Source organism: Muntiacus reevesi, chromosome 2 (assembly GCF_963930625.1).
Source record: "Muntiacus reevesi chromosome 2, mMunRee1.1, whole genome shotgun sequence".
In the NCBI taxonomy this organism is placed as follows: Eukaryota; Metazoa; Chordata; class Mammalia; order Artiodactyla; family Cervidae; genus Muntiacus; species Muntiacus reevesi.
Window position 1 is genome coordinate 52,831,781 of NC_089250.1, and position 12,539 is coordinate 52,844,319.

The 12,539-nt window shown below is 59.7% G+C and overlaps 1 protein-coding gene across 1 annotated transcript; it reads right to left on the reverse strand.

Moving 5' to 3' along the window:
• Window positions 1-1,126: 1,126 nt before the first annotated feature.
• BIRC7 (baculoviral IAP repeat containing 7) lies at window positions 1,127-4,471 on the reverse strand. The gene is made up of 6 exons (XM_065919676.1): window positions 4,114-4,471; window positions 3,249-3,348; window positions 2,926-3,007; window positions 2,774-2,819; window positions 1,485-1,556; window positions 1,127-1,320 (listed from the first exon to the last, which is right to left on the reverse strand). Exons 1-6 carry the CDS (start codon window positions 4,469-4,471, stop codon window positions 1,127-1,129), a joined length of 852 nt encoding a protein of 283 aa, XP_065775748.1.
• Between the last annotated feature and the right edge of the window lie 8,068 nt (window positions 4,472-12,539).

Consider the following 12,539-nt stretch of genomic DNA (forward strand, 5'->3'; position numbering starts at 1 on the left):
CCTAGCGCGTCCCAAGGTGCCCACCAGGGGAGGAGAGAGGAACCTGCCTCCAGATCACTAGCCCTGCCAGACTTGGTGGACAATTGCAATTTCAGTTTCAGAAGCAGCCCAGGCCAGTCCATTCTAAAAGTCCTAAAACACTGAAAAGATAGCACGAGAAATGGGGAGGGTAAGGGGAGGTGGGAACGGCCTGGAATGGACCTGACCGGTTGCGCTGCCCTGCTGGTGAGGCGAGGCAAGGCAAGGTGGGCAGGGTGGAGGGGAGGAGGCTGGGTGGAGGGGAGGAGGCTGGGTGGAGGGGAGGGCACTGCCCATTCTGGAACAGAGGCTGCTGGGCACTGTCCAGGGAAAACCCGTGCTTTATTTTGACTCTGCTGAAGCATCCATGCTTAGGTAAAGCAGCCCCCACCTCCCCACGCCAAGCCACCCGCAGCTCCATCTTCCACACAGGACTGGTCAGTGGTGGATGCCAGTTCAGGGCGCCTCAGCTCACAGCTCCTGGAGGGGAGAAGGGTTGAGTCCACAGCTCCACGTGCTTCTCCATGCAGCTGGGGTCGCTCAGCCCTCAGGGAGTTCCCTTCCTTGCCACTTCTCCCCCACCGGAAGATTCTTGGAAAGATCTTGGGGCTCAGTGGCCTTTGGGAACCAAGGAGGGTCACGGCTCCTGCCCCCATGAACATCGGAGGGTCATGGACCCCTCCCCCACCCACTGTGCATTTCCATCAGGCCTCGGCTCCCAGCTTGAGATCCCTGTCAGGGTCTTTGCTCAGGAAGACCCCAGCCCTTCCTCCTGACAAGGGCATCCTGCTTTTCTCCACGTGCCTCCAAGGCGGTCCTCCCCTTGGCCTGGCTGCCACCCTGTATGCCCAGCTGGACAAGAGGCTTTATCCCCTCAACCATTAGGAAAACCAAAGCAGACAGGTGCCCAAGCAAAGTGGTCATGGCTCCCCGGGGTGGTGTGTTGAGAAGGACTCAGAGCAAGTCTCTGAGCATCAGGGGAAGGCATGGGGTTGACCTGCATTGTCTGCCGGGGTCAGGGAGTGGGGATGGAGGTGCTGCCTCCTGCCACCCCCATTCCCGCAGGCGACCCCAAGTCAGGACCACAGGAGCTGCACGCTCACCTGGCCTAGGACAGGAAGGTGCGCACGCAGCTGCGGACAGGGGCCCTGCAGATGGGGCACTGCTGCAGGCTGGGCGCGCACTCCGCACAGGCCAGGTGACCGCAGGGCACAAAGACAACGCCCACGGTGCGGTCCAGGCACACCCTGCATGTCCGCTCCTCCCGAAGGCGCCGCAGCTGCTCCTCTGCATCCTCCGCTCCTCCTGGTTCTCCCCCGGGGGGACCTGTGACGCCGTGCCAACACCTTGACCTCTGCCCTCTGTACTGGCTGAGGGGCAAGGCAGGCCAAATGGGGAGTGCCCACCCCCACCGTGGAATGCAGGAGGGCCAGCCCCGCCCGACCCCAGATGGCTCTCACCCTCACCTGACTCCAGGGCACTCTCCACCTGAGCCTCTATTCTGGGTGTGAGCAGCTCAGGCCCTGGGGGGACAGGAGCTGTGGGCAGTTAGAACAGACGTGAGGTTCCCAGGGGACCTGAGGCCTGGCCCCCAGCCAACAGGCCACAGGCAGGGTCTAGCCCCAGCTCCCCTGCCTGCAGCGCACCAGTGTCCCAGAGTTCACTTTCCACCAGAACTCTGCCCATCCAGCCCCTTGTGCAGTGGTGATGGACGCTGTGTGCCTGGCACCACGGGGGCAGCAGGGGCATCTGTGCCCAGAGGGAATAAGGAAGGAGAGGTGGGCCATGCCCAGAGACAGGAACATACCTCTGGCCCCCACCACCCGGCCCCCATCCTCTTCCTGGAGCAGGTCGGCTACCAGCTGTGACGTGGACATGCCGGTAGGCATCACCTGGTGGTACTTGCGCTGCAGCAGCCCTTGCACTTGGCCTGGCCTGAAGCCCATGCGAAGCACGGCCTGTACTGCTGGGCACTGGCTCCACGCCGGCCACTCCTGGCCACCCCCCACATCTGCAAGGCAGAACGAGGGGTGCTGGGCCAAGCGCAGGCAGGGGCTGTGGCCTCGGGGTCCCAGCAGAGGCAGCGGCCGGCCACTGTGGCCTGCCACCAGGGCCACGTTGTCATTACAAGGGGCCCTGGCACCATCACGGCCGCTGCCTCTGTGTCCAGAGCTGTGTTCCCAGGGCCTTTGTCAGAGGTGCCACGTTACGGGGAAGATGTAAACCTGATCACTGAAGCTGACTAAGAGCCAGGTACTGCTCCCAGGGTGGCACACAGACTCTTGTTTGATCCCAAGTGAGGTTGGCACCAGGCCCACCTCACGGCTCAGGGCACTGAGGCTCATGTAGCACAGTACGGACCCAAGCCTGGAGCCCCTCAGACCCTGGGGACCGACAGAGGGCAGAGGGCCGGCCTCTCCGTGTGATGGAGGCAGCGACCGATCAGCTCTCAGGCACGGTTGGCTGATGGCAACCTTTCCCGCTATGCCCCTCTGCCAGTCTCAGGACTGGCTATGCCCATGGCAGCTAGTTCAGGGGTAGCAGGGGACAGTTTTGGTCTCCCTGGAGTGCTGGACACACACGCAGTGCCTGTGTGAAGCCCCTGGTGAAGCAAGCCCAAGCAGCACACCCTCAGGTCCGGCCAAGCGGCCTTCACTTGCCCTGCTGTCCTGCAGGGGGCACACCCAGTGAGCCGGCCATGGTGTGGGCCAGAGGTGCCCAAGGGAGCTAGCATACGCCGCGCATCCCAGCTCACCTGAGGGGGTGGCAGGACCCGCATCTTCTGGTTCCTCCGACCGGTCCTGGAAGGAGTCAGAGAACCCCAGTGCCCTGAGCAGGAGGAGGAGCAGGGGTGGGGCGGGCCCCTCACCACCACCCCCCGAAGCCCTAAGGGCAGGAAGGACTCACCCAGGAGCCCGGTGAGCAGCAACAGGACTCCTGGACCCTGCAGACAAAGTCTCTTCCTTTTGTCCGGAGCAGGAATTCACACCTGAGGAAAGCGGGTTCAGAGGCCCCACGGGCAGTAGGCTTCGGCTGTCAGAGGACCCTGCACTGTCCAGGTCGAGCCCAGGGACCCCTGCTTCCCCCACCCCCGCCCCGGTGGTGGACTTGCTGGGAAGCTGCTTTGAAGACAGTCTTGAACATTAAGGGAGAAATAGAAGTGCTGTCCCCGGATAGTCCCCCCACCCCAGTCCCCGAGACACCCTGGGACTGGGAGGGGGAGGTGGTACCTGGGGAACCATCTGGCGTGCTCTGTCCAGGGGTCGTCGCCTCGCTCCCAGCTCTGCAGACCCCCGTAGCAGAAGAAGCACCTCACCTTGTCCTGCTGGCCTGAGGTGGGGCAGAGACACTGGTCTTGGTCACACTAGGTCCCTTGTATGGCCAGGGGTTTCTCCCCCGCCGGGCTGCGGTCAGGGCTCCCAAGTGGCCTTTCCTTCTAGGGCAGGGCTCTCTGGGGTTATTTGTGAGCCTTGGGGGCTCCCACTGGCCTTGGCCATCACTTCGCCTGGCACTCTCCTTGGAATTCACATGCACCCCGTTTCTCAAAGGTGGGATGGGGGGATACCTTGCTGGGGCACTTACCAGGATCCAGGTGCGTGTTGGGGAAGGGGATGTGGGGGGAAGGTGTGGGGAGCCCTGGTGCCCCCCACCCTGCACCTCTGCCCCACCTTAGATGCCCCCTCTTAGGATGGATTCCCAGTGATGTAAAGAAGGGGGATTATGTGCGTCCAGACTTGGTTTTAAGGGCTCAAAACTCCCTAAACGGGAACAGAGACCTCATCTCTCTACCCCCGTGGCAGTCACCCCTGCCTCACCCCCTACAATCAACAAATTTGGAGCAGAGACCACAGATCGGGGGCTGCTACAGGCAACCCACACCACCAGCCCTTTGAGAGCTCTCCCTGGACCTCAGGGCTGGTGGATACCCCCACACCTGCCGTTTCTCCTCCTGGCACCTCTGACACCAACACTGTCCTCCCCAGCACATGTCTAACTGCTCTGTGCTATTCTGGCATCTCCCCAGGTCTGAAGCACAAGAGAGACTGCAGGGCAGGGACCAGGCATAGAAGGGCCGTGGGGACCCCCGGGACTCACCGGTGTGGAAGAAGCCGGCAGCAGCCAGCAGCTCTGGCGGCACCACGGCGCTCAGCGGCCAGTCATAGAAGGAGGCCAGTCGCAGCTCCTCTGAGCCCATCCCGGGGAAGGCAGGCCTCGGGGCCAGGGCAGCGCCATTTTCCTCCTCCTCCTCTGCCAGGGGGCGTAGCTGGCCCAGGATCTGCCCATCCGTGTGGTCCCGGCCTCCCCAGGACAGGGCACTGTCAGTGCCCTGGTCCCGGGGGGCGTTGCACAGAGAGTGGGGTCCATGTTGCCCCCGAGTGGGGCGGCCGCCAGCTGCCCAGTGACTTGGCTCTGGGCCATAGCACCAGCACTTGATCCTGTCCTCAGGCCCCATAGCGAAGATAGCAGCTCCGACGAGTTCCGATGAGTGATGGCCCTGGGCGGCCAGTTCTGGAATCTGCCCAGCCAGCTCGCCCCAGCTTCCTGACCCCTGTGTCTTGCTGGGGGACAGCAGTGGCCTTTACTCCCAACAGTAGGGCAGCCACAGTCCTGCCCCCCAGATGCCCTGGGTGGGGGAGCAACCAGGGGCCTTTGGGGCCCACCACTTTCTGGAAGGGGCCAGCGTGGCAGCCTGTGTCACATGCTGCAGCAGGACTGTGTCACGGGGCCCCTGGCGGGGACCTCAGCAACAAGGCCCCACGGCGGGGGCAGTGGTTCTCACTCTGCTCTGCAGGGCAGGGCAGGGTCTCTTGGCACAAGGGGAGGGACTAGAGCACAGGGACCCCTCCCAAGGTGGCAGAGGGTTGGTACTGGCTCTGGGACCTTAGTGGGGGAGGGGCAGGGGTGGCTTATGCTCCCTGTTATGCTCGGGTTATGCTCCTGGTTTCTGGGCTGGGAGCCAGGGGGCCTCTGAAAGCAGAAGGTTCCAGGTGACAGTCCGTGCTGCCTGGGGAGGGGAGGGCAGCGCCCACTACAGGGATGTGGGGCAGCCACGGACCCAGGGGCGCCTAGTGAAGGGCTAGGCCTGGGTTCTGGAGTGGATTACCTGGATGTTCTCAGAACCCTGGAGCTCAAAGGGGCCCAAGCCATCCCTGTGCCTGGTCCAGCTGGGCAGGAGACCCTCAGCGGGCCATGCAGTGGCTGCTGCCCTCGGGCCTTGAAGGTTCTGTCTCCTCCCTCAGCCTTAGCCGCCGAGGGATCCGGAGGGGGAGCCACACACAGTAAGGTCAGTCTTCCCATTTGAACTGCATCCCCGAGGCACTGTGGCCCAGCCACCAGGGCCCACAAGTCCAGCTCCCTGTACCTCCAGTCATCAGGGGTGACCAAACCACCCCTCTCTGAGCCTGGCCCCCCTGCCTGCCCCCTCCCTGCTAGCTGTGTGCCCAGCTAGCCCAGGGAGCCCCAGGTTCTGGTCTGGGGGCCCCTGGGTGGCTCCAGGCTCAAGTAAAAGCCATTGGCCACATGGGGGCCCCCCTTCTCTGGGTGGGCTGCCCTCAATCCTGGTCAGAGCCCAGGGCAAGGGCCCCAGTGTCCCCAAACCCACCAGTGAGGGAAGATGAGAAGGACTGTAACCCCGGTGGGCAGAGCAGGGTTCCAAGGACAGAAAGGCTCCAGGGTGGAAGGAACAAAGAGGAAGACCAGATAGGTTGCGGGCCCTGCCCCCCACTAACCCCTCCCCAGAGCACAAACCTCCTCCCTGCTCCCTAGAGCAGGGCAAAGGGGAACAGGCTCTGTGGGACCCTGATAAGGGTGGGGGAGGAGGGGATCACCGGCCCCAATTCCGGACTGGCAGGGTGGGCCAGGCACAGTGAGGATCACAAAGAGGGTGGAGGGAGGGGTGTTCTCACTCAGGCCTGCAGCCCCACCATGTCCCCGGCATGGAGCTGCATAAACCCAAAACAGACCAAGGAGCCCAGAGCCCAGGCCTGCATCCTATTCCTGGGAGGGGGAGCTGCAGTCTCACCTTCAAGGGAACCCCATAGGCATCCTGGCTGCACCAGCTGCTCAGCCCCATGTGGCCAGGGTCCCATGGAGTCCTAGGAATCCTCTCCCCAGCCTGAGCCACCTGGCTCCGGGCAGCTGCCCAGCGGCTTGGCTCTGGCAGGAAACCCGAGTGAAACATGTGGCCGGGCACCTATACCCCTCCCGGGCTCCTGGGCCTGGGTTGCCCATCTTGGTTAGTGGACCATGGGATGAGGAGTGAGCAGGCAACTGGAAAAGGTGGGCTGAGTCTCCCAGGACACATGGGCCCCAACTGGGACCTCCTAGCGAGATACCTCGGGATCCTGGTCTTCGCCCTCTCTACTCCAGCTCCCCAGCCTGTGTGGAAACATCGCTACCTCTAGTCACTCCAGCAAAACTCAGGAGTGAGTGCCCACGTTGGGACAGCCCTCTGCCCTGCCCACTCCCACCCTTCGGTGGATGGGGAGGAGGACCAGGGTTCCCAGGTGCTGGCTCTCCAACCACTCCTATCTCAGCAGGGAAATCACAGTCTCCAGGTTTGCTCTGAACCCTCTGGAGGTGGAGACTGGCCAGTCTGAGAACCCTCTGAGATGGACTGGCAGCAAGGGCAGCGACCCCCCAGAGGCATGTCTACAGTCTGTTCCCTTGGATCCTGAAGTTTGGGGGCTGGGAGAGGAAAAACAAGCTCCCATACTTCTGAAAATTCCAAACAAGCATTCTCCAGGCCCCACCCACCCCATGGTGGGCTCTCCCCAGGAAGGGGGGGCTGCAGTACCTGAGCTGAGGGAACCCCCCTGATACTGTACACACACCAAGAAGCAAGTATTTCTGCAAGTACATCCAAGTGTGGGGCTGCACAGACGAGGGGCTGAGAGGGTCACAAGCAGAGCCGTGGGCATCTCAGAGGAGGACCAGCCTTGGCCTCTTTGCTTGTTTGCATCCATGGTTGAAATTCTCAATACAAGGAGTTATTCAAGTCTTACTTATTCAATTAAATAGAAAGAAATCAGGAGCTAAAAATAACAATCATACCCTTGTTCCAGAAATTTCAAAAATACTGAAAGCATGAAGAAAATAGAAGTCACCATCTGAACCAGCTCTGGCACCACCATGGCTGGTTTCCAGAATGGACCTTGTCTGACAGCTGCTTGGGCCGGAGTTCCCTGGAGCCCCACATGTTTCTTTGCAACTCTCTGGGAATTTACAATTATTTCAAAAGAAGCAATAGAAAAAAGCTGTCAGCCTCCCCTCCACTGGGAGGGTTCTGCTATTACTGTTTTGCTGTTTTCTTTCAGACATGCTCTGTGTGTTTGCCCCTTTTCCTCACTTAATGCTGTATGCCAGCTTTTATTTTTTAATGGGCACATACTGAGTTTTGTTTTTTTTTTTTGATGGGGGGCAGCTTCCCTGGTGGATCAGGTGGTAAAGAATCTGCCTGCAATGCAGAAGACATAGGTTCGATCCCTGGGTTGGGAAAAATCCCTGGAGAAGAGAATGGCTACCTACTCCAGTATTCTTGCCCGGAGAATCCCATGGACAGAGGAGCCTGGTAGGCTACAGTCCATGGGGGTCACAAAGAGTTGGACATGACTGAGTGACTAGCACTTTCACTGGAGTGGTTTTGATTTTGACTTCTTTTTTTCTTTTTGAATTTCAGTTTTTAAACATGAATGAGTATTGGCCGATGCCTCGGATGGCTCCCCGACAGACTTGGGGGGGGGGGGGAGGTGCATTTCACTTCTTTACAATGAAATCTCCCTAAGCAGGATGATGCCAGAAGGGAGAAAGTGGGTAGGTCACCCCAACCTGTTTAGAGACAGGAGCCCAGAGATGATCCAAGACCCCATACAATTTGCTCCTGGAGTCAGACCACACCCCTACTCTCCTCAAAAGATTCAGAACCAAAAACAAAAACAAAACCAAAAAAAGATTCAGAACCAGCTGGGGTTGAAGAGGAATATCCCCAGCTTAGGGGTCCCCCCATCTTGATGGGGCCTGGCCTGGGAAGGCCAGGCAAGAATGGTGGCAACCAGACCAGCATCATCACAGCACCTGTCTCCCCGAGAGCCACATGCCCACCTGAGAAAACTTGCACGGAAAAAGTCCATGCAGCTATTTGAACGTGCTCTGGCTTTCCTTCAGGACGGCGGGGGCCAGGGCCATGTGGGTGGTGGGTAGACCTACTGGACTTATTCCCCTGGAATGAGGCTTCCGACACCCAGACCTGAGTCAGCACCAAGCAGGGGAGGGTGCTTGTCAAGCTCAGTCAGGTCCAGGCCTTGGGCCTCCCTCCAGGCTCCTCAGTTTCCAGGAGACAGTGCTGGGATGCTTGGCCTGCTGACCTGGCTAGGGGCACCACAGACTCCTCTGGGAAAGGGGAGTGGGGGCCCATCTCTGCACCCCAGCCCCACCTCTCTCCTGACTGAGAAAAGAGCTGCATGAGTTCCTGACTCGAGGGTCTGGGAACCTGGCTGTCCCAGGCACCAGCTGACCTGTGGCCACAGAGCCAGAACTCCGAGTGACCACAGGGTACCAGGCAAGTACGGCAGAGCAGGTGTGGGCTGGAGGCCTGGGCAGGGGCCCCTACCTTCCCCACCTACACTCAGTCTCAGAGCCTCTGTAGACAGACCCCACATGGCGGGGCATGCCCCACCTGCACCTGCACCTGCACCTGCACATGGACTCCTTGTGGAGGACAGGGTGGGGGGAGAGGGGAGGGCGGAAGGAGGGGGAGGGAGAGGGTGGAGGACGGCTTTTTAAACTCGCCTTTAGCAAAGTGTGCTGTGCACTAACCCACCTAACACCTGAGGCTGGGGTGGAGCCCCCCAGAGCAGACCCTGAACCAAGACTGGGGTGGAAGAGCTCTATTTGGGGGTCAACGCAGAAAGCAGACAGAGCGGGTGGGCAAGGCACAGATGTTGGGTGTGCTTCTGCACGGTTCTGGCCCAGGCACCCCTGCTCCGGGGCCTTGGGGCTGGTGCAACCGCAGCAGCCGCTGCCGGGCCAGGCTCGGTGACTCCAGGCCTGTGGCGAGAGTCGCGGGCAGAGCCACAAGCCATCAGCAGGGGGCGCTCGGGGAAAGCGAGCGCCAGGGCCGCCAGCCTAATCCCGCGCACCTCCCCGCTGGCTGAGGTGTGCCCCGCCCGCGAGCGGCTGTCTGGACCACAGCTTCCAGGCTGCCTAGGCGCCCCAGTCCCCATCGCCTGGGCTTGTGGAATCAGACGGTTTCCTGGGCGCGCGCGGCCCCAGGCCTGGGCAGGACGACCGGCTTGTCTCTGAAGAGGACCCAGCACAGCTGAGCCTGACTCGTTCCTGCCCCTTCCCCAAGCCCGGGTGCCCCTGAACCTGAGCTGGGAGGCCCGGCGCGGGGTAGGGGCGGGGAGGGCGTGGACTGAGGCACCGCCCAGGGGAGGGAAAGGCGGGAACGCGGAGTCCGGAACATCCAGTGAGTGACCACCGACAGCTCCTGCGCTCACAGCTCAGCCGCCAGAGAGGAAGCTCACGTCAAGGGGCCCAGCCGCTATACTGGGCTGGCGATGGGACCAGGTGAGGTGCCCACCCTTAAACACAGGAAGGGCGGGGAGGGACTCCCCAGAATTTTAGCAGGATGTGCCGCTAGACAGAAGGGGGTGATGAGACGTCTGGAGAGCTGTGCAGAGGGTCTTCTCTGCCCCAGGACAATTGCTGCAGGCTGTGGGTGTCCGTCCTCACACAGGAGGGCTGTCTGTCCAGCGCGATTCTCCTCCCCTGCCCCTAGGACCTCTCCCGGTGCCAGTCCCTTCCCCCAGGCTGGCCCCTCATTCCTGCCCCAGCTGCCTGCCCTCCCCCGGCGCCCAGCCCACCCGCAGCCCTTGATGTGTCTTGCTAGGTCTTGTCACACTGACCCTTGGCTTCTTCTCCTGGTGCTGCCCCTTCCCTCGTTTTGTGGCCACACTACTCCCATGGTCCCTGATCTCCATGGACTTCTAGTAGAGAGTCCTTGTGGTGTCCTGGGGCCTCAAGCATTTGACCCACACTGAGATGAGCTGGCGCTTGGGGGTTAAAGCTCTGTGGTCACCATCTTGACAGTCTTAATACTTCTGTCTTTGAATGTATGCTTTGCAAAGTGCCATCTGATTGATGCTTTCGAGCTGTGGTGCTGGAGAAAACTCTTGAGAGTCCTGTGGAAGGCAAGGAAATCAAACTAGTCAAATGAAATCAACCCTGAATACTCTTTGGAAGGACTGATGCTGAAGCTCCAATCCTTTGGACACCTGATGCGAAGAGCTGGTTCATTGGAGAAACCCTAATGCTGGGAAAGATAAAAGGCAGAAAGAGAAGAGGGCAACAGAGGATGAGATGGTTGGATGACACCACCAATTCAATGGACATCAATTTGGGCAAACTCTAGAAGATGGTGAAGGATGGGGAAGCCTGGAGTGCTGCAGTCCATAGGGTCCTGAAGAGTCAGACACAACTTAGCGACTAAACAACAACAACAAAGTGCCATCCACTGGGACACAGGGGCACATGGCAGGGACTTGGGGTCTCCCAACAGCCCTTCCTCTAAGACCAATTCTTGGCTGTCCCCCCACCAGGGACCATCACTTCCCCTTGCCTCGGGAGGGGTCTGATGGAGTGAACACAGGGGGACACTGATTAATAGGGATGGGCCCCAGGTGTCTACCAGGGTCTGTGTTCCCTCTGTGAGCCCCCCCAACATTAAACAGCAGATAATAATAAACTGTGGGTCACAGAGAGATGGCGGAGGGAAGGGAAGGCTCTTCTGGCTTTTGAAACAAGGGCCCAGGTTTCGCCCAGCACTATGGCAGTCCCACAGGACTGGGAGCTTGCCTGCATCACCTCACTGCCCAGGTTGATGCCTCCTGAGTTGGGAGGATGCTGCAGAGCAACATATTCCCTGCTGTTATATCAACCACCGCATACGGTGAGTCCTGCTATCATACCTGAGAAACAGCCGGGCCCCACACCACCTGGTACTGTCTCTGGGGACAGATGATGGTTTGCTGCTGAGGCCCTTGACCACGTGGAGCTCAAACACCACCCAAGGGAAGAGCCCAGCGTTGCCTCCAGCTGGCCACGGGTTAGCTGCATGGCCTGGGCAAGTTTTAGCTTCTGGGAGGCTTAGTGGCTCCAGGAAGCCAGAACCACTTCTATCTCACTCATTTGCTCTCTACTTGTTAGATTGTGTGTCTCTCCTATGCCAAGCTGTCTTCCCAGCACTCAGCAGTGGACAGGGGCATGACCCAGACTGTGGGAACTCCTCTTCCAGTGGGTGGGCAGCCAGTTCTGTGCCCTGGCTCCCAGTCCTGGCTGGTGAATGTCTGCCTGTCCTGAGTCCATTCAGGGACAGACCCCAGGCAGTCACCCCTCCTGGCTCCATCTCAGCTCTGGTCCAAGGTGCTCTGTTCACCTTCACCTCTCTCTCCTCTGGGTCATGGGGCAGCATCTCTGTTCTTGAGCCTTCCCCTCAATGAATAGTCAACCAATCAGCACTTTGCAGGCTGTGAGGTATCCCCCACGAGGGGGTGGGGCGGCAAGGAGGAAGGACTGCTTCTATCCCCAGAGCCCCACATATGTAGGGCACATAGTCGTGCTCAGTTAACACTTAGGGAATTAGTGACCCAATGAGACATTTGAAGATAGGCGGTTTCAAAGATATTCTGTAAATCACAGGAAGCCCGTCAAGTTTCCTCTGGAGCCAGGAGCAGGAAGAGCAGGTTTATGAGGTATGCAGTAGCCCCAGAGAAAGTACAGAGGAGGAGGTTTCTGGAAGGAGGCCATGAGCCCCAAGTTCAGGTGAGAAGGGGACTGGGGAGTGGCCGATGCCAGCACAGGCACCTCCATCACCCCTCGGGTGAACAGGTGTCTTTGTTTGCAGGCCCCAGGAGGCCAGCTGTTGGGTGAGTTCTGTCCAACCCCAGTGGGGCTGTTTGCTGCAGCCTGGGGGTCACCTGAACTTAGGGCCTATACCCTTAAGGCCCCACTCCCAGCTGGGGGAAGGTCTACCTGCCGGTGAATCCACAGGCCTCTTCTGGGGGTGACTTGCCAGTTCTAACACCTTGCAGGTGGCCAATATGCATGCCCTTTGACCCGGTGATCCTGCCTGCAGGCACCTCCTTCTTGGTGTCCCTGTGTGTGCATGTGCATGTGCATCAGGGACAGCGAGGCTAGGAAGGCCTGCCTCCCACCTTGTTCCTTTGAGTACACAGATAGGTGTATTTGTTTTTGGCAGTGTCATGTGTCTTGGTGTATCTTAGTTCCCCGCCATCAGGGATCGAAACCCAGGGCTACAGCAGTGGAAAGAACTGAATCCTAACCACTGGACTGCTGAGGAAGTTCTAGGTGAGGTTTTTAACCATGGACTTATGTGCCTTTGAAATAAATAGAAAATCAAACCTTTTAAAATCATTTGTAGAAACATTTAGACAATCCCATCCCAGTTGGGTATGGCAGGGAGTAGGGGCCTGGGGGGAGGGCCCAGTATACAGTGGGCTCTC

What these genes read in the sequence shown, in the direction of transcription:
- BIRC7 (XM_065919676.1), bottom strand. Translation starts at nt 4,471, where the DNA reads ATGGGGCCTGAGGACAGGATCAAGTGCTGGTGCTATGGCCCAGAGCCA. An exon ending in TGCCGGCTTCTTCCACACCG is followed by an intron (nt 3,349 to 4,113) that starts GTGAGTCCCGGG and finishes GCCCCACCTCAG; the next exon opens with GCCAGCAGGACAAGGTGAGG. An exon ending in GGAGAGTGCCCTGGAGTCAG is followed by an intron (nt 1,321 to 1,484) that starts GTGAGGGTGAGA and finishes GAGAACCAGGAG; the next exon opens with GAGCGGAGGATGCAGAGGAG.